Source organism: Magallana gigas, chromosome 6 (assembly GCF_963853765.1).
Source record: "Magallana gigas chromosome 6, xbMagGiga1.1, whole genome shotgun sequence".
Taxonomy (NCBI): domain Eukaryota; kingdom Metazoa; phylum Mollusca; class Bivalvia; order Ostreida; family Ostreidae; genus Magallana; species Magallana gigas.
The window spans coordinates 51,151,520-51,176,555 of record NC_088858.1 but is presented as its reverse complement, the minus strand read 5'-3'; the positions used below and the strand labels follow the sequence as shown (position 1 = coordinate 51,176,555).

The window sequence follows — 25,036 nt, the reverse complement described above, 5'->3', positions numbered from 1 at the left end:
TATTTTAACATTTCATGCACTTCCATGGGAAATAAGCTTTTATCATAAAAGATGGTAAGAAACTTTGTACTTCATCCTCGGCTTGCTTTTCCTGATCCCGTTAACAGATTTATATTTATTGTTGATTCTGTTCTCCAAACCTTTTACTGGAGTTTTAAATCAATGTGTACAAATCTTTGAAGGAGGAAAAATTAATATAACAGGACTTTTGAACAAACTCGCTTTCATTAATCGTGATTGGTTTAATCTGTCGATACGAATGGCTACATTGTGCTTTGATTATTGATGTATTCCTCACAGAAGATGCCACATCGACTGTATGGCCGTTTTCGGAGATCACCTACTTCGATTTCTCAACAAATCGTGAAAACTGCCTACTTTGTTCTCATCAGTCTACACAATACACAAAGGTCTAATCTACTTCATATCTTGTCATTTCAGTGATTTTTTGTTGTCGGGACATCGTATACTCTCTGTATAAGCCTTAGCAAATATTGTTACAATAAAGGGTGGCGTTATACATTTTTGACGATTTTTTAAAATGAAAAATAAAATTTTGACAAAAAAAAAACATGACCACATTCGATTTCAGCTGAATTTTTAAAAATTATTTTCCGTTTTTGAATATCAATAATGTTTAAAAGGCTCATGTCATATTTTCCTGATATTTTTTATACTTACTTTACATTGGTGGGATAAGTTTTTGACCAAAAAAATTATGTAAAAGTCATACACTTTAATTCATTATTTCCTATATTTTGGATATTAATTATCATTTTCTAAACACTGTCAGTTGTGGGGGTATTAGTACATGTACATGTATATCTTTGACCCAACAGAGCTTTTTTCTCAGTGGTCCCTTTTTCTCTTTCTGTATACCAAGTCTTTTCGGTCTGCGACATAAGTATGTTTAGCGTGCATCTTTCCAAATTTTGAGGCATTTCACCCCCATCCCCTCTTCTTCAGTATATACCAACACATTTTGATGCCACCACTATCAGAACAAAGGTTTCAGAGGGAGACAAAATATAGTGTTGGTGGATCAGCTGTATTCCACCAGATATCTCTGGCGATAATATCAAGTGGATTGTTGATGTGAAATTGCGCTGTTATTCTTGAGAAAGTTTGTAATTTTAGGTATTAGTAAGTTGTCAAATGGTATCTAGATAACCGGCTTTTCCATTCAATTTGGTTAACTTGTAAGATACCAGCCTTCACCAATGATCAAATTGTTGAACGTCTGATTTCAACGGTGGTCAACCGGCAGTTTACCAAATTTTCTCGGTGTTCAATTCATAATATTCCAGACTTAAAGTTTCCCAATGCTCCAGTCATAGTATGCCATACTTAACTAGTTGCCAAATCATAGTATGCCAGACTCAGTGACCAGTGGCCAAATCATAGTATGCCAGACTTTTCCAGTCCTCAAGTCATATTAGACCAGACATGTACCTGGTCGTGGAAGCATGCAAGACTTCACCAGTGATCAAGTGACTAATAAAACAAAATTAATTTCCTAATGGATGATGCAATATCTTTTAAAAATGCCACAATAACATTTTATACGCAACAAAACCTAACATTGGATGTACGTATATAATGCTACTGACATTGGATGGACCATCAGTATTCTAGGTGCATTTTCTTTTTTTCTCTATACATATCTGTGTATGAATAGAACTGGCTTACTACAACAGAGCATGTGACAAAATGTTCCTTTTATTCTACAAATTATGTGTATACATTTAACATATATTGAAGAAATAGTGACTATTGGTTTTTAATCCAAATACAAGTGAAAATAAAACAACTTGTCTTAACCCTATATAAAATTTATTTCTATATATGAATGTTTGTGATATAACATGGTGTAAATGAAAAGTTACAGCTTTATTTCTTCTTTTTGCCTTGTGTTGCTTTGGTTGGAACAGCCGCCACTGGGGCAGAATATTTATTCTGAGAAATCTTGTTAACGTAATACAATGCCACCAGAGAAAACAAAAAGCTGGAAAAAAAAATTAAATCATAAAAATCTATCTGATTTAATTGTCTAAAGTATATGGGTAAAATGCATGATGTGATAAAATTATGGGGTCTTTGTGTTACTATATTTCGTTTAACAAATCATGTAATTTATAATATATCCCATCATTTATTGATACATGAGTAAATAAGCAGTGTCAAATGATTAAGAACGTAAAAGCTAAATACTGAGGTATTAGTTTTACTGAACTTCATTTATTAAACCATTGTCTTTTATTGTATCTAAAAATATATTTTATCATTTATTAAAACATAAGTAAGAACTGAGTGAATAATATTGCTCACCATGTTGTTACGCATACTCGATGGACCAGGCCAGAGGCAAACATCGACACAGCCAGACAGAAGAGCACTGTAAAATCCACATATACCGTCATATCTATCCCATCATAATTTGTTTTAACTGACCACTTTGTCTTTTACAGATTATCGTATTTTAACAAAATTATCTTGGTTGAAATATCATAATGAAAGTCGACTAGCAGAGGAAAGGTTTTTTATAATAAATTTAGGCGTTGATAGGCTTATTAAGACTCACCTTCTGGAAAAAGTTTGGTCTGGAAATTACTGCCGAACATTGAGTTCTCGAGATTGCCGACACCCTGAGATTTGGTTAAGGAGAACAGAAAGTATGCAAAAGAATGCAGCATTCACAAGATAAAAGGCTGAGCATATATGAGTATACTAACAGTGGGGGAAAAAACAAGAAAGATAACTCCAACTAATCAACATGAAGATGTTTGTCGCACATGCTATAAACTTCCAGCTTTCCTATATGTTTTCTGGACTTTTTAGCAAACACATTTGCTTGTTTAATATGTGTAAGGAAAGAGCTAATAGACTTGCAATCTTTACAGTCTGATCTTCATTTCAGATATATGTATCTGTTATGACCATATAACGGCAGTTGTGATAGCACTATATAGTGTGATCAAAGAGTAGTGACAGCACCACGGACAAAAGGATACAACCAGGACAAAGAAAAAGATGGTGCTTCCTAGGAGTCCTCCCACGATGGTCATGTACTCAGACCCTGCCAGCTGCTGCTTGAACATCTGCATGGCAGCAAACGAGGTCAGAGCCATGGTAAATGACAGGACACACGATGTTCCACTCGACACGGCTGTAATCAGAATTATAAGGCCATGAGTCTTCACACAGGTCAAGCACAATGTTTTGATTTGGTTTACCATTAATATTCATGTATATACAACATGTATAGCTTGACCAAACAATGAGAGAGGTTTGAATATTTCTTTTTTAATAAATTATTATTAAGTGCTTTAATTTTGCAATTAAAATTGGGCAAAGTTAGGACTGGACAAATTCAAAACAATTTTTAACTAATTATGTTAATTACTGGTAGAAAGATTATTTATTTCTATCTGTGTCTGAGCAAATTTAAGACTGGGTAAACTGCTTGCAAATGCAGAAGGGTAAAAACAACCCCACCCCAAAACCAGTATACAGTGCCTTATGGTATATCAAATTTTTTAAAAATTTTATTAAAAGATAAGAATAGTATGTAAGTGATTGAAATTTTTTTTTCCATAATGAAGGCAAAACATAAATACAACATAAAATCTTAAAAATTTAGAATTAGCAAACGAAATGCTATAAAAAAAAAACTGATGGCCATATTCTGTGACTTTGACAAAAATGTTGTCAGCAAATACCGGGTAGTCACAATTAATTAATGTACAAAGTTTATCCTCATTGACAACATATAATGCTTGTCAATCATTTACAAATTCAAAAATAATCATGCATGTCCTTCCCTCAAATTACACACTTATTAAAGACAGTATATATTGTGTACAGTTATTCAGAATTTTTTTTTTTTTTTTCTATAAATTTTTTTAAATTCTGTAATGTTAAATGTACAGTACCGAATAGAAACATTCTAACACCAAAGCAAACCCCAAAATACGACCAGGGGTCTCCTTTGTGTCTGGTTGGGGTCTACTTTTTAAAGACTAATGACTTGCAACTGCTCTAGTCAGCTATGGGTTTACTCGGGGTCAGCTCTTGGGGTCAGCTTTGCGCACTGAAGTGTGAAGCAGACCCTATCTTTTTTCTTGTCGCCTGTAAGCCCGCCCCTTGTATATTCCAGACCACATACATGTGCATATACACAATTTGCCCCTTGCATATTCCAAATAAACATGTAGAGATATATGGTCATTTTTCAGTAGCGATTAAGGGTCTACTTCTGTGTCTGTTCTGGGGTCATAGCAGACCTGAAGCAGACCCTTAGAAGACATTAAAAGCAGTTCTGGGATTTGGTCTGCTTTTTGTTAGGTTTGGTCTAGTCGGTACTGTTTCTTTTATAAATTGGAAATGTTAGAATATTTCAATGTGTTTTTGTTACAGTCATAGGGTAATAATCTTCAAAAATGATAAATACTTTTGAATTTTTGTCAAAAACTAAGTCAATAAATCCAAAATAGCTAAGGTATACTATAACTGCAAAATCAAGCAATATGTTTAAGTAAGTTAAAAAAAATTGGGTTTGACCTGGTAAAATTCATTTTGAAAAAGACAAACACATTCATTTACACCTATTTAGGCAGTTTGCTTGATTTAACACTTATCTGCAAAACAAAAACGCTGTAAGAGTTATCAATTTTATCGTTTACCAATAATTTCTTTCTACACTAAAATAGTTTTCATTAACCCTACCCCCCCCCCCCCTTCCCCCTTCCCCATCTTTACAACACACTTGGAAAACCAACAAGACAGATTATAAAATGCATGATTCGCAGTTATGAAACAGATTTCCTGTATAATTTCGACATGGATATATTCTTGCAAACTGGATAGAACATAAAATTTACCCATGTTTATGAATTTGCTTGCGTGTACCAAAGCACCGGTGGTTGAATCGGAAGTTGTTGATAATTGTTTCTCGATCCCGATGTAAATAAGGAGCTCTATGAGCTGTATGTAAATATCTATATAAATTTTCGATTGTATAGTATGTATTATGCCGTAAATTAATTCATTTGAGAGAAATTTTCGAAAGAAATTTATTTACAAGTTTTCATAGAAATCCCTTTTTTTTAAATGTCAAGTTCTGTTTTAATGATATACATGTATCTTCAACAGGGTTGAAAGTAACTCTCTAATATATATCATACAGATATTAACGATTCACTATTCTAAATGTCAAAATTTTGTCCTCTCATGTCAATGTGAAGCAGGAAATTGATCCACATATGTTCTTCAAAATCCCCCCCCCCCCCAGCCCCAGTCCCCACTAAAAAAAATTTTTTTTTAAATCCCATAAATGTTTTCATATTTCAGGTTGCTTTCACATCTGACCATATAATGTATAGAGCATATCTGATAAATGTAGTTAAAAAGAATAGGCCAATAAACAGTTTAAACTGCAGGATAATAATCATTCCAAGAATTTACATGCCACCTGACATAAAATTAAAACAATATGAATGAGACATTATAGAATTTTTATTTGTCACGATTACCATGAACAGGTTTTACAATATATATATAGTTCAACATCAACAAAAATAAAACTATTTACAACTTGAAAACTTGAGATTAAAACTATATCATAGGAGCAACATCAAATCCCTGTATATTTGCTTAATAAAAGGCATTTGTACAAAATATACAGTCAATATTTCGCCTTTCTTTACCTAACTCAAAAATAGTATCCATCTCTATATCGTTTTGTCTAAAAATCATAGTATTGTCAATTGGCACCCAATTCACTTGTATATATACATGCTACCTTTAGTTTTTGAGATTATATATCTTTCTTTGGAAGTTCATAATGAAAATATATACAACGTACTACATCAGACCTGCTAAAAAATGGCAGGCCTGTTCGGTGAATACAAATACTGAGAGGCACTTGCTACTAGGTTAATTACACTGTGGGAAATGGATCAGATCTGATTATAAAACTTTTTAAAAATGTCACAAATCACCAAAAACTGATGTACTTACAACAATGGACAGATCTTGATATGTACATGTATAGCATACGGAATATTTAGCACCAATCACATTATGTTTTACATAGAGGTTACAATGACACAATCACAACGTAGCTAATTTTCACCAACCATATCATAAAAAAATCACACAAACATACATAAAATGGAATGACGTTCCTCAAACTGAATGTGGATATATATTTCTATCTATCTATGTACAAATGAAGATGGTTATATTCTGTACTTGCAAGATTCTTATCATCGTGGATATGATGAATCCACACACACTGGAAAATGAAAGATTTTAAAACATCACAATTATTCTTTCCATGTTGTAGATATCAAGGAGAAAAAAATCACATATCAAAGTAACTGACAAACTCGATCATATTAAATGCATGTATAAACAAAAAATCGCGGAACCAACGATAACTCTAACATTTTGTGATGACTTAAACGATTCAATCCTTAATATTACTGTAACAGATTGTTGAGGGTAACAAAATTTTTTTATTTAAGATCTCTGTGTGAAATACTTGGCATCTGAATATGTCAAGGAACTTTTAAGCCTACTTCAAACTTTTAACATCAAAATATTGAACACTTTCAGTGAATCATGATAATCTTGACTAAAGTAATAATGGCATCAAAGGTGAATCTATCTGTTTCAATATATCACAAAATTGCCATAAGAGTAGTTTAAGCACTAATAAAGTTGATATAAATATTTGTAGGAAATTGGATTTCTCTGTAAGTATGATAAGTCTATGTGACACATTAAACATAGGTCATATAAAATTTCAACATTTCATTTAAATATCATTTTAACATCAATGGAATATCAATCAAACAACATAGATGACACAAAGATGAACACAATGCCATATCACCACTGACAGAAACTCTTCAATCTCACAGCCTGACACATGGACAAAAACTGGATCATAGACACAAAATTAGGAACACACGGTCAGACAGACAGACCAGGACTGGAACACACAGACAGTCATAGATATAGACAAAAAATGGAACACAGTCTGACAGATAAACCCAGGATGGAGCACAAGGTCAGACACACTGACCAAAACTGGAACACACAGTCAGACACATATACCAAGATTGGAACACACAGTCAGACCCATAGACCAAGATTGGAACACACAGACAGTCAGTCACAAATGCAAACACTGGAACACACAGTCAGACCCATTGACCAAGACTGGATCTCATAACCACACACACTCACAGACACTCATGAGGCACCTAGTGTCTCTCTCTCTCTCCCAAACAACCAGATTGTACACGTTCTTGGCAAGATTTCTGCCAAAACAAAAATTTCAAAACAAAATAGGGATATCCATGTAGCAAATTTATCAGTGTGTAAGACAGGGCTCTAAAAGACATTCACCAAATGTTCACTGTAATGTCTGACAACAATTGTTTTAAAAACAAACCAGTGTTTAGATTTAAGGAAATTAAGTAGGCAATGAACACTCCCCAGTAACATGGAAGGAAAGCAATGTGGCTGGACAAAATTATTCAAATTGAGAATCAGCAGGGAATTCCTAACAGGGTATAACTGGCCATCGGAATTACCTCAAATTCTAAAAATATCACACAAAACAAACACACAGAGGATATACAGGACATTTCAAAAATTCATATATACAATGAACAATCAAATACTCGTATTACTTCTATTGCAATTGCCAAATATGTCACAACACAAAACTAAAAGGTACAGTCATATATCATAAGTAAAAAAATACTTATGCTAAATACCTAACATACCTTTGACACAAATCCAAGTAAATTGAAAACTACTAAATTTGGAGACAATGGACAATTGACCAGAATCTGTACGTTCCAGCAATGATGCTCGACTTTTTGGTTGTTTTTATAACAAAAAAAACAAAATTAGTGCGCATGAGTACTCGCTGATACACATTTCATTAAATCATTGCCTATGATGTGCAGTCATATTTCTTTCACCAAAACTGAGATCAAACTTGCTTTTAGAATGAGTGTAAAATACATCGCTGTAGGCCAGTCACAGGGATAAGATGATATGTCTGATCTGTGTGTCGTCACTAGTCAGTATACTTTAATCATTCATACCCTCATGTAAACTTTAAATGAGAGATTGAAAAAATCAAGTACAGTTACATATCTATATAATAAGCAAGCATAAATCTACATATGCATGCTTGTATAAACATCATTTTGCTCTTTCAACCATCTTCCTCCAGTTGGTGTTTATCTCTCTCGGTCCGTTTCTGTACTGTTGTCTGGCAGGGGACTGGAACTGCTCTTCTTCAACCTTGACCTCTGAAGCACGGTGGGGTCAAACTCGGGGTGGCGGCGGGCGTGCTTATTTAGGTGGTCACTCCGCATGAACCGCTTGTCACAGTAAGGGCAGCAGAAGCGCTTCTCTCCTGCAATCAAAAAGTACACACATTTACTACACTCTTTCAATCAGGTTAATATCACAAAAATTTGATATAGATTTTAACCTTTTTTGTCCTCAAAGATTCAACCACATACATTTTATTTAAACACAGAGGACCTGAGTACAATTGCATAAAACCCAGTCTAGAAAGATATACAGGTATACCGTTTCCCTTCCCATTACATAATTTGTTTTTTTTTCCTCTCCTTGTTACATAATTTGTATTTCTTTTAAAATTATTTTTGGCAGGTTGACATGCTGAGACTAGTGCAGCCGATTATAGTCTGCAGAAATCCAAGTTAAAGGTCAAGGTCATTTGCAATATGGCATCCATATTCTTAACTCACTCTGATTTCATTACTATTATATTTGATATTACATGTATTTACCAACATCTATAGACCATACGTGTATGTAACATAAAATAAAATGATGATTCAAGCTGATGCTGCTGCTTTTTTCACATAAATGTCTTGGAAAATGGGGCTGTGTATATATTCAGGTTTTTTTTTGTTGCTGTAAACATTTGGTACCTATGTGAGTATATATAATATTACATGTTAGTTACCTGTGTGTGTCCGTAAGTGTCGTGCCAATTCATCTGACCTGGCAAATCTCTTATCACAGCCAGACCAGGTACAAGGGAATGGACGCTCTCCTGAAATAGATCAAAATAGTCAGGGTCACTGTGTCAACAAATCAACTCACTAATTAATGGGCAATTAATTTATACATCAATGAACAATGATCAACTAAATTATGAAATCAATTAAAGGTTGGCATGAGTAATTTTAACAGTGGGACAGAAATTAAACTTCATTGAATTGTATTCATATTGTAATTTACATAGGTGTAAATATAGATTTATGTTTCACAAGCATGATGAAATACCCAAAAATGACAGACTGGCTGATTTCATTAAGTCTGAACCAAAAATCACAAATATATCAATAAAAGCTTACACCTGAGTATGCAATTTACATGAATAAAAACTTGCCCAGATTTCACAAATTCAGCACCAACATGCACAATTCCTACCCCCCCCCCCCTCCCATTTGTGTTGATGTGTATATCAGTTTACCTGTATGTGTACGCAGATGTGCCTTTAGGTGTGAGCTTTTGCCGTACATTTTGGCACATCCCTTGTAATAGCACTGGTGAAGCTTCTTCTTTGGATTACACACAGAGCTGTCATCGTCGTCAGATCCTTCAGCTACCGAAGTGGGCGGGGTCGCTTTTGCGCGCTTTCGTTTCTTGTCTTTTGTGGATTTTTCAATGAAACTTTCGTCATTTTGTAAAGATCTTAAATGAATCCTCTTCATTTCCCCACTGAAATAATCATGGTCTATGTGTTCTCGTCTGAATTTCCCCAAGTCAGTCAGAATGCTTGCAAGATTGAACAAAGAATCCTTCTTGTCTGTGTTGGAAACGTCTGCCATATTTACATCATCAGCTGTTCGATTTGGCTTATTTGAAGCGACAACAACATTTGACATCAACATGAGTCCTTCTGCCGCTAAACTAGTCTCGTAGTCAATGTCTGATTGATCTTGGTAAGTCATGATCATAATCCAAGAGTCTGTTGACAAACAACGTGCTTTTCTTTGTCTTGACCTCGTTCTGTGAGAATTCCGACTGACAATATTACACAAGTGTTTCGCCCTGGTCTGAAATTAAGAGATTCACCTTAAATTCCCAATCAGATTTCATTGATATTACAAACATTTGTAACACAAATTGTCACCAGATTCTTCAATGTGTTTGATTGTCGTTTGGTAACGTAAATAAACCATTACTTACCTCAAATGGTTGAACCGCGTGCTGTGGGCGTGCCCGTTGTATACAAGGAAGTGACGTATGAATGAAATACAATGACTGATTCCGCGAAAATTCAAACGTAATCTCCTGCATAAAAATGTCGCATTCAAATATGTACACACAATATTGTTTTTTTTTTTTAATGAACACGTGCTGTCTAATAACATAATTTTATAGATACATATACACGTAACGTTAGTAAGTGAGTAAGATTGGTATATATGAGTCTTTCTTACAATAAAAAATGTTTAAAGTTTTATATTCTACAATAAAATTTGCATATTTGTATTTATCTTCATTGGGTAACGTTATATCACATAAAACATTAAGTTATAACATTGAATTAGAGGAGCATTATAGGAACAAAATCTGTGAACAATTAAAAAACATTTCTCATTCAGAATCTGGAAAATTAACTCAGTTTACTTAGTGATATGATAAATTTGGAGTAAAAAAAATATAAATTACAAAACTACCAAAAATTACCATTGAAGAAATCTAAAAAAAAAAAAAACCTCAGAAAATTAAGATTTAGTGCTAATTCACCAATATTGAGATGGGGAGATACTCAAGACCGATCTTTCTGTAATAAAAATGTATACCCTCTATCTATAGAAGGTATACTGTCATGTTGTAAATTTTGAATTTACTGGGTGGGTGTAAATACAAAATTTTGTATTTACACCCACCCAGTAAATTCAAAATTTACAACATGACAATACAATGTTTATATATACTAGTATATAATTATATATTATTACGAGAGAAATATATAAGGTCAGGTGCCTGTGTATCAACCCTCCAAATATTAAAATTGCTTGAAGAGTATGTAACTTCCTGAAAAAAAATCTTCAACATAATTGATAAGCTTACTCGGTGCTACTGGGGTGATTTTATGTATGTTTGTTATATCCACTACTATATGCCAATATACATGTACATGTATGATGGTGTTGTCAATAAATTAAATTGAAAATTGAAGGGGGGGGGGGGTAGCGCAAGGGATCCAATAAACTACATGTACATTAATTTTGTTGCTTATTTTCGGTAACTTAACTATGTACACGTAGGTTCTTTAATTTTTCAAGGGAGTTCATATGATGCCTCGACTCGGGCCTGTGAGTTGATGAACACGGTGACATATCTCCACTGACTGAAACTCTTCCATTTCACAGTCTTACACATGGACAAAGACTGGATCATTGTCAGACACAAAGACCAACACTTGAGCTCATGCAAAGTCAGACGCATGTAAATCAAGTATCAGTATTTTCAACAGAAAAAATTAAACATTTCATATACATTGTATAACAAGTTCCCAGGATTTAATGAAAATTTAACAATCTTTTATTATAAGTAATTTTCTTATATCATCAAATAAAAAAAAGCAGTGACGGTTTTCTAGACCCCCCCCCCCCACCTTAATTTTCTGAATGCATTAATATATTTTGAATAGAACTATGCTCTTTCTGACATAGCTTTTAGTTTATATACACGATGGTTACATGTATATACAGATTTAAACGTAGCCATATATATACATGTATGTATGTGTGTGCGTGTTCTCTTGATCTCCCACAAACCACTAAATAGATCGGGATCGCAATACAGGAGGACCAGAGAAAACTCGAACTGTCAACATAAGGAAAAAGAAACAACAGACAGACGAACAGTCTGAACAGAACAGGCGAACTAAAAGTTAACTGAATGAATAGTTAATATTGCTACAAGGATGAATTAATTACATTGATTGATATGAACCAAGGCAATGTAATATTTTGCTGTGAAATTAATCATGATAAACAATTGAACAGTAACTTGTGGACTGTGTGAGGTTGTGAGACAAGGCCGAGAGCACAAGGAAGCCTCACAATACACAATGTCGGTAACGAGGGAGCTGACCATTGTAGGCGTGGTTTTATTCATCGCCGCTGGACTTTTGGTATTTCGATCGTTCAAAGTTTGATTTCCAATGAATTGACACTTTACTATTTGAATGATTTAACAAGTGTTTAAAGTACAATATATAAATTATCGAAATATTAAGATTCATTCTTACTTTGCTGTCATTTCAGTTATTTATCATGGCGTTTATCGTGGTGAAGCGTCAGATATCAAGGTTTGCTACAAGGGGAGCCCAGAAGTCTATAGGATCAGGTGCTCCAAAGGTAAAACTGCGCTGGGGGGGGGGGGGGGTTCCACCATAAAGGTTATGGTTAATAGCTGTTATGTTATTATAATAATGATAAAGGATCAGCAATTTAATAAAGTCAAGCTATGGTTAATAGCTATTATTATACTATTAGAAATAAGAATTTTAGATATAAAGAGCAATGGTAAAAAAGTTTCAGGGGGATATTTACTTAGTTGGTCACAACCGTCACATGATTAAATCCTGTAAAACCCAAAGGGCTTCTCAGAAGATTTGATTGCATACTGAACAGATGCAGCTCTACAAGTCTAATTTTATAAAGATTTGTAAGATTTAAATATATGCCAAACCATGTTTCATATCAATTTTGAAAGTCTGATTAATCATTAGAACTAATAAATATTGATCAATTGACATAGTACCCTTAAATATTTGTATTTGGCTAACAATGTGTTAATCATTTTTTTCAGATGTTTAAAAAGCAGATATTGGAAAAGTTAAATCGAGTATCTACCATAAAGTATGAACCCATTTTACTGAACAACAAAGTTATGTCATCTCCAGGTAATCCTTCAATTCATAATAAAAGCTTAAAAACTTGTAAACAAGAATACTAGTTGGTTTCAAAAATTATGTGTGATCAAAGTTTTCTGATCCATACCATTACCAGTACTGGTATATGAATGTGCAATGGTGATCGTAATACCTTTGTTGATCAATTGATCTCCATTTTTGTTCTTTAGATTCGAGTCACTACTTACACAGAATGAAGGCCATGGATGCTTTCTCTATGTTTGGTATGTAACATTGAACCTCAAAGCTTACCATGTGTGCCTGGTAAATCAAGAATTTTTTTTCCAAAATACTTTGTGTCCTGTCAAATTGATTAGCTCAGTTTTACAAGGCTGTGAAAAAAATAATGTATAACCAGCGTAGATATCAAGAAAAATGTAGAGAAGGAAAATTGTTTGGAGATTTGAATAATATTTTATAGCCCAAGAATTATTTTAAATATTGTTCAAATTCATCTTTTTTTGTCATAGATGAAACTATAAAAACAGTAGACAGCAACTATAAGGGTCGACACCCCAACACGAGGGTCAGATGGTACCTGACAGGTCTGAGTAAAACTTACCTATGTACCTGTCCCCTGGACCTGATCAATGACTTCTGTGATGCCTATGAGCATGCCAGACACAGCCCAGAGGTATCATTTGTTTCATTACACCTCAAAATGTCAGGTTCTGTTTGCATGTGAAATATTATGGTAGAGAAAAAAGATCTATTTTTTGAAATTTCGTTTCTTCTTGGTACATACTTTCAAATTGTAATCTGTATGAATTTATCCATAGGTAACAGGAATAAATATTTCCTGGTAGTTTACATGTACCGTATATATTTTCTGCAACAAATTTTGGTTTTCAAATGGAAAAAAGCATTGTATCAAACTGTTCATATCCATTATATTTCTAGATGTTTGGAGAAAATGAATACAACAATTACATGAAACTTTTGACTCGGCTTTTAGATAGGTAAGGTAACAAATTAAAAATATCTACATACCGATATGTATTCTTACTAAGTAGATTACTGCATATAGATACAGTATGTCAACGTTATATATTGAATATTTCCTATATGGTGTATAAGACTGGTTCGTTTGTGACATTCAGCTTCTAACATTGTTTTTGTAATCAAATTAAAGTAGTATTATTAAAATTTGGAATAATTTTACAAGTAATGTATACCTGTTTAAATCATACACATTTACAATGTATTTGGGATTATTTACAGTCTGAAGAAAGGATTTGAAATGAAATCACCTCAGATTCCTGCAGAGATTTCTGCTCTTGATTCAAAAGTATCAATTGACAAAAAACAAAGAATAAAGATGGAGGTGCTCCAAAAGACCAACCGACTGTACCAGACCTCAGAGGATCTGAGACTCCGGACTCGGAGCGGGAGTAGTGGGCACTCCAGTCTCCTGGACAGCGGCCGGTCCAGTCAGCCGAGCAGTGAGCAGACAGAACGGGAATCTCCGGAGAGGATCGCGATGGTGGAACTCAGTACCAATGACAAGGAGAACCTGGTCTGAGTGTACTCATTGGTCTGAGTGTACTCATTGGTCTGAGTGTATTCATTGGTCTGAGTGTACTCATTGGTCTGAGTGGACTCAGTCAAGTCAGGAAATGAAGGATGGGACAACTGTGCAATCTCACTATCAACTGTGTTTGGATACAATCTCACTATCCATTGAATGAGCAAAGAACAAACTTTATGAATAAATATTATTACCATCCATTGTGTGATTGATTATACAATAGAGCTATTCACTGGATGGGAATGCAATCTAGCTATTCACTGTATGGATAAACAGTCTAGCTATTCTTTGTATAGATAAACAATCTAACAATGGATTAATAATTGAACTTTCCACTGTATGGATAAACAATCTAACTATGGATAAACAGTCTATCTATCCATTGTATGGATAAGCAATCTTACTATTTACCGTACTGTATTTACTGTATTTATTATAAACAATCTATTTACTGTACGGATTAACAATCTAATTATTTACTGTATGGATAAACATTCATTCAAGGGACATATATACAGTTTGCTAAAATGCCAAACAACTGGCTCTGAAAAGAACTCATACATGTACTGTAAACATATTTTTGTGTCAAGATTATAGACCGATATACAGAGCTTCAAACGTAAGACACTTGTATATTGTAAGAGCAGGAAAAGTTTATTTTTCGCAATGATTATCATGACATTTGTGTTGTTTAATTCATGTGTTGATTCAAAACTGTGAGGTTGAGCAAAAGTAAACGTACATGTACGTATGTTAATGTGAATAAATGAAAAATAACTGTTAACACTGTACTACATGTACATGTAGCTGTTTTGTGTTTTCTCTGCACACTTTAGTGATGTATAATGTTACATTCCCGTTTAGACTACTAGTATAATTGCTCCTTGCATGTTAAAGCAGCACCCCACAGTTTGTATGCATGTTTAAAGTTCTTTTCATTGAAGAAACCCTACACTCGGAGTTGGTGGGTGAGATGAGAGATAACGGTGGGATACCCTCGGCGAGACCCCGCTAGTCACCGGGGTGTCTACCACATGTGCGCTCCGTGTCTGTGTATAAATTATATACAGGCTGATCGAGTTATTTAATCAGCCATTAATCTAGATAATATGTGGTTGCGTGGCTTTTGGTGACAAAAGATACATTTTACGCAAATTCGGGAGCAATCAATTTATCAGAATTTAGGAATTACCAAGCACTACACCTATGTTCCAGGGAAGTTTTCGTCGGTTTCTTTGATCCGCCCCCGCTGATTCTCAGACCCTCGTGTATGTGCTGATTGTGCGGCGGTGGTGCTGTAGCTGTGAGTAAGATTGCCACGTGTTCCGCCTGTTAAGCTCCGCGCGATAGACGGGATCTCAGTCTGACCATCAGAAGGTAGCAGCCATGGCGTGGGAGGGGACACAGCTCGTGTTGTTGGTGGTCTGTCTGGCGGTGGTGTGTAGTAATGACACCGGCTCAGACAATGTCGGACCTATGGTCACAGACAAGGTAAGACCATTCATCTATTCCTCTACAACGTCATTGCTGTTATCACGCGATGGTTGGAAACCCGAGTTTGTCCAGGGACGTATATACGTCCCTGGTTTGTCAAAACAAATCGCGGGGAAAATGTTTTTTTCAGACGTTAATAGACAAAGAAGATTTCAAGAGTCGGAGAAATGATAAGATTTCTGATCTGTTTTGTAGGTGTACTTTGACATCAAGATGGGGGATGAGGAGATAGGGCGCATGGTGATTGGTCTGTTCGGTGATGTGGTTCCAAAGACGGTCCTCAACTTTAAGACTCTGGCCGAGGGCACCGTGGTAAGAGGTTCAACATATTGTTTAAATGGCTGCATGGAGATTGTAAACTGATTCCCCCACTTAATGTGGCGGATCATACGATTTCCTCAATACTCTAGCATTATATGCATCATGTATATATGTTAGTGTGTACATGTAGATATTGTGCATTGTAGGTACGTGATGGAAAGAGATTAACTTACGAAGGAGTGCGTTTTCATCGAATTATAAGAGATTTCATTGTACAAGGAGGGGACATAACACAGGGAAATGGATATGGAGGTACAATTGATATTTAGACTGCTTTCTTTAATTTTTGAGGGAAACATTATATACCGACCGTATGTTGTACATGTAGCATAATAATCATATAAATGTTAGGTTTAACAATCTCGACGTGTTTTTCAGGCAGAAGTATATTTGAGACAGCGAGGTTCCCGGATGAGAACTTCCACCTGGACCATTACGGGGCTGGCTGGGTCAATATGGCGCATCACGGCAAGGACACCAACTCTTCACAGTTCGCCATATTCGCTGTCCCTGCCCCCTGGTTAGACGGCAAACACGTGGTGTTCGGCAAAGTCTTAGCTGGAATGGTAAGACTCTCTCTCTCTCTCTCTCTCTCTCTCTCTCTCTCTCTCTCTCTCTCTCTCTCTCTCTCTCTCTCTGTTGTTGTCTCTCTCTACCAGATTATCAGTCACTTAATGCGCTATTCACAAGAGCTGAATAAGATACTTCACATTTTTTGCATTACTTTTAAGAACTTAACCGGAACTTCTTGTACATTGTGATGACATCGTGTCATCAATCACACTGAGAGTGTATTATGAGAGGTCGTGAAACAATTGTGGGTGGGTGTTTCACGACTGGAGGGCGGCTTCTGTATACTGGTTAGAGAATAAGCATGACCGAACTACTTAGTAATTGAAACATGAACCGTTTGACATTTTTAAAAATCTCAAAATATGTAAGGTATACTTTGGTGACTTAATTATTATAATTATAGCATAACCGAGAAACAGTACTGGCTGCGCCTCGTTGTAATACAAAGCATGCGCTACATGAAAAAACAGTGGTTACAAATTGGAAATTATATAAATATAAGTATTAAGGAATCATTTTTTAGAAATCACAAGGTGATAATTTTGGTCGGAGCGTGGTCAAATCCAATAAAGCCCAAAAATAATCACCTCATAATACTCAATGAATGATTCCTTATTCCTTAATTACAAAGTTCTTGTATAAAATTGCAAAATCTTCGTACTGAAAAGCATACATATCCACAGACATTGCATATCTTGCATGTAGTCAGGACCACGGGTTCTGGAAACTGAATGGTAGTGTATCAAATGAGTGCGATAAAGATTCAAGCAAGAAAGCAGTTGCATCGTTTAATATGATCACGAATGGGACTATTGATTTCATAATTTCAAATTTCGCCATTTCAGCAAAGTGATTTATGCTTTAAAAAATGTTTGATTTTATTCAGTTATTAATAATTTGACCATTGGTTTAAAGGACATATTCCGTAAGATGGAGAACACTCCCACAGACAGTAACGACCGCCCCCTAACGGAGATAATCGTCGCCAGGTGCGGATCACTCCCCGTAGACAAACCATTCCGGGTGGATTTAAAACCCAGCCCAGAGTGAGCGAGGATTTGTGGAGCCTTATCAGGACATGGGTTCCTGGCGATCAGTAAACGGCGTTAAAGGGAAAGAAGCGGGATTCAGAATATAGTGGGATCTCAAACATGAATGATACATTCGACAGCTGTTCCGGAAAAATGTGTCACGTGGAACTTCACCGCTATAAGTTACAATTATTGTTGATGCCCGCAATTAACAGGAAATTCAGGGATATTGATAATGTATTGGTGATAATAATTCAAAATTTTTTGAAGTAATATTTTGTAAATTTGTTGTTATCATTTGAATTTTTATGCAAATGTATCATTTGCTGTTAATTAAACGAGGAAAGTAACTGTTGTTGTTCATTATTTCTGGGAATGCATCATGTAAACACAGAATCTAGCTGGAGGTTGTTACTGGTCAACAGGTTTTAAAATATTTACACTGCACATTATTTTACTATATGATGCATTTTAAAAATTCTTATGATGTAACAAACGGGTGGTTTCGATCTGTTGACTAATGCTACGCTGTCCAGTTACACATAAAGGGGCATGGTCACGATTTTGGTCAAATTCTATTTTTCTGTTTTTATTATTTACAATGCTTTAGGAATGCATTTCTAATGATCAAATGAAATTTGGGTGCCAGTCGTTGAGTTTTAAGCAAGATAAAGGGCTCACAATTCTTCGTCATGTAAACAAGGCTCGTGCCCTGTTTTTGTTTACATAGGTTCAATATACCAGTAAAAAAATCTTTTTAAAGCTGGTTTGTCTATCTTATTATTCATTTAAAGCATAAATAAACAGTTCCTAACGATTAACACATTTTTTTAGGTCTAAAACTGGAATTTTCACTTCAACATTCGAAATGTAAACAAACACTTTGTTTACATAGCGAAGAATTGTAAGCTCTGTAACTCGCTTATAACTCATCAAATGACACCCAAATTTTAATTGCCTATTTAAAATGCCTTACTGAAGCATTGTAAACATCAAATTCGAAAAAAAATAATTAATACACAAATTGTGAAAGAAAAAATAATAAAGTTTAGGTATTTTATTGTTTATTTCAAAAGAACGTTTTCGGACTTCCAAACAATTGTAAACAAACCATTTTTAGCACGGCTCTATCCGGTATGTTTTGTAAACATTGTACCTGTATTAAAATACGACGGCAAAATGTACTTCCTTCCGGGGGCTGCAGTAGGGGGACTGTTTGCTATGACCGGTGTGCAGTGTCCGAATGTCATTAATTTAATCATCCATGTTTATAGAACATGGATAGGGAATTCTGTTAAAGAAAGGGCCAACTTATAAAACATGATCGAAATCAGTCAAAATCCTACGGCTACGGATGTAAAACGGACGAGAATGTGTTTTTATAAAACAAATAGTATTTATCAAATAGCTGATCATGAGTTTTCATTCTAATAAAATTAAAACCGACAATACGTAAACATTCTTGATCTAAAATCATATAAATTCTACGAAATTAAAACATTTATATTTCTGTAATATTTGTGAACACTGTTAACAGATCAATACATTATTTAACTATGCCACATTATACTATGTACTCATAATTCAACCATCTCACTGACCAAGGTCACTAGTACTGTTGTTCCAAACCAGCCCAACAAACTCCAATTACAAAAGGGGTTGTGCAGCCACCCATTTTACCACAAAAAGTGAATTCTTGAAGTAATTTGCCGTATAGGGCATAACATATTAAAACAAAGAACATGGTTATTTACATACACTTTTAGACCAATAATTGACACACAGTAATCAGGTCGGGTCCAGTACAACTGTGTTTTCCTGCAATAATGTCATTGCAAATTTAATCACTTTCGCAAATTACTTTGGGAGAATGATTTCACGTGAAATTAATCCGTGCGACATTTAGAAATTTATGAGGTCCCCAGGAGACCTTCGAGTATAAGTTAATGGACCTGCTCCTGGAAATCTCATCACTCGGTTGTTAACTGGAACTGTCAACTAGCGGTAAGTAACGTTTTAAAAAGATTTCTTGCCTTAAATTTTACTCTCGATTATGTGCTTTTATCTCGATTTTGCCTTTTAACTTATCATTGAGTGAATATTGCAAGAAGGCAATCAAACTATTATCATTACTTTTCTTGATAAGTCAATCCATAAAAAAGCGCATCAATTTTAACTTCGTTCGTTTTAATAACAAACAAAGGTCTGGTTGTGAAACTACATAAAAGAAATTGGCCGAATTATGCTGATTATGAATGAACTTACATGCCTCTATTACAAATCTAAAGTTGATTTCATACCCTGCAGAGAAATGCAACATTGGAAAAGGTATGCCCTGTCCTTTGCTGTGGTCATGGTTGCTGTAGCTCACCTGGTGGGGGCTCAAGTCAATCTGACCGAGTTAATGACGAGTTACCTGAGTGCCTGTGGCCTGGGCTATTCGTGTTCTGATTGGTCAGCCTCTCACCGCCTGCCACACACAAAGACACTCAAGAAGTCCCTACTGTGTCCCGAGTGCTCGTGTGATGACACTTGCTTCGAGCAAAGAAACTGCTGTCCGGACAAGTTCTTTGCGAGAACATATACAAGATACAGATCCGCTGTTGTAAATTTTCCTCAGAGACTCCGACAGAATTATATAGAGCCTGAAGAGTATGCTGTTGTTGATTACTGTCCCCCACAAAACAGGACGTCATACAGCCGCGAATGTGAAATAGAGGGAACTCCCTTTTACAAATTGACCAACCCCCCTGTGACCTCTTTGATCACAAACGTATCATATCTGAATCGCAAATGTGCTTTTTGTCACGGCGAATCAGAGAAAAACCTCATTGATTGGAATTTAAGTGTTGGTTACGACGATTGCTTGAGAAGAAGGACCATTTTTTATCTGTCTTCTTATGAGGAGGTCATGGCCTACGCACAAATGTGGTTATGCGGTCTAGTTTACTCTCCCCGGGACACGATGCCCGTCCGCCGGAAGACGCTGTTACCTCAGTCACCGCAGTACCGAACTCGCTGTAACGTCACGGGCACGTGGTTGGAATCCATCGATGAAATTCAGATGGCCTGTGAATCGTCATACGATCTTCGATATAGGTATTACACCAACATATTCTGTGCCATGTGTAACCCGATTGGTACAGGCGAGGGTCGCGTGATCGCCACGTGCAATGTGACGGGAGAATGGCGCGAGTACGATGAATCCCTGGCCTTAGCTTGTGAAGAAAACCCTGCTCTTCAGATGGCCCACCCTTACAAAAATGTTTTCTGTCTTTTTTGCAACAGTAGAGCAAGCTTTAGTTCAGGCCCAAGAGGAAGAGAGTATTTCTATAATGATGTTAGATTAGAATTTGATGAATACATCTCAAACACGAAGAAGTATATGTACATTTTCCGTCAAATTGTATTCCATAACGAATCCCTTCAGGAAGAAATGCAGATGTACACGGAATTGAATCGTACAACAGAGAGGTACGAACACGGCGTGATGACGACCAAAGACGCGCAAATCAACATCACCTATTTATTACTGAAACAGTTATCTCTGTATCCTGTCCCTATCTGCGACAAAACGCTGTTACCCGCCATCGCTAGAAACTACACCGCGAGCGACAGTCTCTGTAATCCTCAGTGCATGATGGAAGACCCTTGCCAGTGTGGCCTCGATGTCGCACTTTCTTTGCCAATCACATGCATACAGGACCGTTTCATTCCCAACGGAAAACCAAAACTGGTGCGAGTTTTCAATGCCTGTTTACGCATGGACGACCGTTTTGACGGTTCCTTGCATTTTGCCGCCATTCGGTACTTGTGTGAAAACAGCGTTAGTCGCCATGATATCCTTCCGGTGTCTGAGGATGATTTGTCCTTCCGCAATATATACTGCTTTTTGTGTAACAGCCAGTTTGAAATCATCGATGACAAGCCCCAGATCCCATCGTCTTACAGCGTCCATGGAGTGAGCGTTGAATGCTCCCACGAATTAAATATATTTTACTCCACAAGTTTCACAGACATCATCTCGACGGCCATGTCTTCTAGCCAATGTAACATATGGTTAAACACGGCCAAGTCTTTCGAGTGCGAAATACCGCCGCCCATGTTCCCCGATAAATGCAATGTTACAAAGTATCTGGAGATTAATGACCCCGACGTCCAGTGGGCGTGCGAGGAGTCCCATTATAGCAAATACGTCAGCACCCGATACTGTGAACAGTGCAACCCACAGGCGCCTTACACAGAGGACAAACCAATTGAAACCTGTGACAACCAAAGTACTCATTATGACCAATCCTATAAAGAAGCATGTGAGCTATTCCCTGATGCTGTTTTCAGCCTTCTTTTTCCAACAGAAACCAGGTACAAAAACAGGTTTTGTAAGTTTTGCAACCCACCGTGTGTTGATGCTGACTGTACAGTTCCGAGCCGTCTGAACTTTGACTGCAGATCAAACCCAGGATCGAGTGCTGTGCGGCCGCCCCTTTTGAATATGTTATTCAGATTTAACGGCGTATCTACAGAATTAAATTTAAATGGAGATGTATGTATAATTTTTCAGTATATTTCCTTTCCATATTGTAAATTTGAGATATCCAACTAATGTTTGGGTTAGGCGAGCTCTGATAAACTATTATGTCATAATCACCATGTTGTCAATGTTGCTCTGATTTATGGCAATCATCAATGAAAATAATGTGATTAAAAATGAAATTCATATTGAATAACTCTTTAAAAACATAACAGCAAATCCAGTTTTTCTATGTAACTTGAACCTGTTTCTACCTAGTTTCAAATCGTTCTGCATAATGTTTGATATTGATTGATATCTTTACAGAATGACCCAACCAACTACTACGTCTGTTATCCGGGAAAGATCCTTGTAGGTGGAAATTGTTCAGCGCTGTTCAGTATCGACGTGTCAACAAAATACACCCTTAATTTTGAAGTTGATGTCACAATCGAACAGTCTGGAAGCGAGGACGAGTTTGACGTTACGTCAAGGCTCAACTCCGTCTTAACAGAAATTCAACATCGGCTGCTCTTTCTATTTCCAAACACGTTAAAGGATCGCTTTATTTTCCCAATCCAGAAATCCTCGGTAGTGAATGAATCTAACAGAACCACACAGCTGACTGCTTTGGTATATGTCCAAACAGAGGCGAAGGGTTCTGTCAACCGTCCCCTGGTTGAAGACGCCTTGTACCATTTCCCATCCACATTCCTTTTTATGATTGAGGAAAGGTCGTCCAGCATGAGACCGGGAATGTTCCCCGTATCATCGTCGTCCACTTTGACTGCACGTGGTACACACCACGTGGCACCACTATCCGGTTCTGACAATAAGTTTGTTCCATCCACCGCCGCCTACATCGACTACTTAGTCTCTCTGAATGCCTCCTTTCTACAAACGCCGCTAACAAACGTCTTTATCGGCCCATTGTTGTTTTGTAAACAGCGTGTGTACAACAGAAGTGATTTCCATGTTGATTATAAACATTTTGAACTGATTTTGAAATCGTCCCATCGACGCTTTCAGATGGGAGAATTTGTCGTTGCTCTGAATGGATCCATTCAAATCTGCGAACAGAACGAACCCCTCCTGCAGTCTCCAAAAGACAATATCCCTCTTCGAATATTCACTTTAACGTGCACGGGTGTAAGTCTTTTCTGTTTGCTCGTTACATTTGTGACATATTGCTTGTTCAAGACATTACGCACTATACCTGGCTTGAACCTCATGAGCTTGGTGTTTTCTCTTTTCTTTGCACAGCTTTTGTTTGTCTTTTCCGATAACCAAGGCGATGGCATTTGGTGTCCAGTTGTTGGCATTCTTTTGCACTATTTCTGGTTGTGTACATGTTTCTCCCTGCTAATTTGCTGTTTTCACATGTACAGAGTTTTTAACAGCCGGGATCTTGTACGATCTGAAATCCACTTCACATCCCGAACATTCTACAGGTACTTTCTGTTTTCTTACTTGGTTCCTTTTGTCGTTGTTGGAACAAACATCGGAGTGATGGTCGGCGTTAGTGGAACGCTTGGATACGGCGAACGGATATGTTTTGTGGAACATGTCATTTCCAATATTATTTTGTTTATCGCGCCTATCATAGTCACCTGCTGTCTCAATTGTTTCTTTTTCCTTAAGACTGTTCGAGGAATATCCTCTTCGAGTAAATTGAGAGATGATAAAGTAGCGGAAGTTAAAACCTTTGTGAAGCTGTTCTCCATTACTGGTTTGGTCTGGACTGTACAGATTGTGAACGCCTTCGTTGGATGGCCGGTCTTGTCTTGGGTCTCCACGGCTCTCGTCTGCCTCCAAGGTTGTTTCATTTTCTTTAGTTTCTGTTTCTCAAGATCGATAAAACGGATATGGAAAGAAAGCAGCCTGTCTCAGATATCCAAGACCAATTCACTAACCATTACGGATACCAGGGAACCAAAGAACCCCGCCCCTGATGACTTTAGAAAAGACTGACCAAGGTCATGGGAAAAACAGGCGGAGAAATATGTACCGAATGAAAATACATATAATCTTGTTTTGTTTTGTTTTTTGGCTTTTTAAATATTTTTACAAGTATATGCGCTGAAGTCTTTTGCAGAAAAAATACAGTTTCTACATGTATTTACATATTTTCGATTGAATCACTTTATAATAATTAAAAATTATGAAAAATAAATATTTGGGTTCTGTGGGGAAATATTGTAATGATATCACTACTGGTGCAGAAGCATACAATGTCTTTCTACAAATTTCATTAACCAATTCATTTATATGAGTGAAAACAGAAATCAAATATTAATTTATCTCCTACACACTACATTGAAATTTATTTGGAATACTGTCATAATTTGTGTTACTTTCATTTTACTATGACAACTGTCAATATGTATATTTATTTTGCTGTAATCAATTTCTGACCTCGGGGAAATGACTTCTGAATTATTTAAAGTAATCCATTAACGGATGCTGATCTCTGTCACAAAGAATGGTGGGGATGACACGTCTGGGGCCCTGTTATAGAGGTATAATAGCTAGCTGTGCGTACTTTTGACATATCAAATGGACTATAAGGGCCAATAGTA

General features: G+C 36.2%; 6 protein-coding genes across 8 annotated transcripts in view; 3 read left to right on the top strand and 3 right to left on the bottom strand.

The window, feature by feature from the left end:
- The window catches only part of LOC105326294 (myeloid-derived growth factor), a 125,057-nt gene that overhangs the window by 93,372 nt on the left and 6,649 nt on the right, over positions 1-25,036 (bottom strand). The window lies entirely within an intron of this gene.
- On the bottom strand, positions 1,704-4,955 carry LOC105324099 (keratinocyte-associated protein 2). The gene is made up of 5 exons (XM_034467286.2): positions 4,881-4,955; positions 3,012-3,166; positions 2,582-2,645; positions 2,329-2,395; positions 1,704-2,005 (listed from the first exon to the last, which is right to left on the bottom strand). The coding sequence occupies exons 1-5, from the start codon at positions 4,882-4,884 to the stop codon at positions 1,891-1,893; spliced, it is 405 nt and encodes a 134-aa protein (XP_034323177.1). The 5' UTR covers positions 4,885-4,955; the 3' UTR covers positions 1,704-1,890.
- On the bottom strand, positions 7,797-10,390 carry LOC105321525 (Krueppel-like factor 9). The gene is made up of 4 exons (XM_011419837.4): positions 10,258-10,390; positions 9,539-10,124; positions 9,026-9,115; positions 7,797-8,443 (listed from the first exon to the last, which is right to left on the bottom strand). Exons 1-4 carry the CDS (start codon positions 10,366-10,368, stop codon positions 8,265-8,267), a joined length of 966 nt encoding a protein of 321 aa, XP_011418139.4. The 5' UTR covers positions 10,369-10,390; the 3' UTR covers positions 7,797-8,264.
- LOC105321526 (protein C1orf43 homolog) lies at positions 11,936-14,655 on the top strand. Its single transcript, XM_011419838.4, has 7 exons — positions 11,936-12,217; positions 12,351-12,443; positions 12,898-12,991; positions 13,171-13,224; positions 13,471-13,634; positions 13,901-13,959; positions 14,222-14,655. Exons 1-7 carry the CDS (start codon positions 12,155-12,157, stop codon positions 14,520-14,522), a joined length of 828 nt encoding a protein of 275 aa, XP_011418140.3. The 5' UTR covers positions 11,936-12,154; the 3' UTR covers positions 14,523-14,655.
- LOC105321527 (peptidyl-prolyl cis-trans isomerase B) lies at positions 15,532-18,298 on the top strand. The gene is made up of 5 exons (XM_011419839.4): positions 15,532-16,019; positions 16,218-16,334; positions 16,490-16,595; positions 16,722-16,909; positions 17,832-18,298. Exons 1-5 carry the CDS (start codon positions 15,915-15,917, stop codon positions 17,964-17,966), a joined length of 651 nt encoding a protein of 216 aa, XP_011418141.3. The 5' UTR covers positions 15,532-15,914; the 3' UTR covers positions 17,967-18,298.
- LOC105321528 (uncharacterized) lies at positions 19,082-24,607 on the top strand. 2 transcript variants are annotated; one of them, XM_066087991.1, is made up of 3 exons: positions 19,082-19,951; positions 20,255-22,490; positions 22,785-24,607. In XM_066087991.1, exons 2-3 carry the CDS (start codon positions 20,259-20,261, stop codon positions 24,426-24,428), a joined length of 3,876 nt encoding a protein of 1,291 aa, XP_065944063.1. In that variant the 5' UTR covers positions 19,082-19,951; positions 20,255-20,258; the 3' UTR covers positions 24,429-24,607. The 2 variants fall into 2 exon arrangements, with proteins under 2 accessions (XP_065944063.1, XP_019920129.3); XM_020064570.3 differs by having other exon boundaries at positions 19,947-22,490.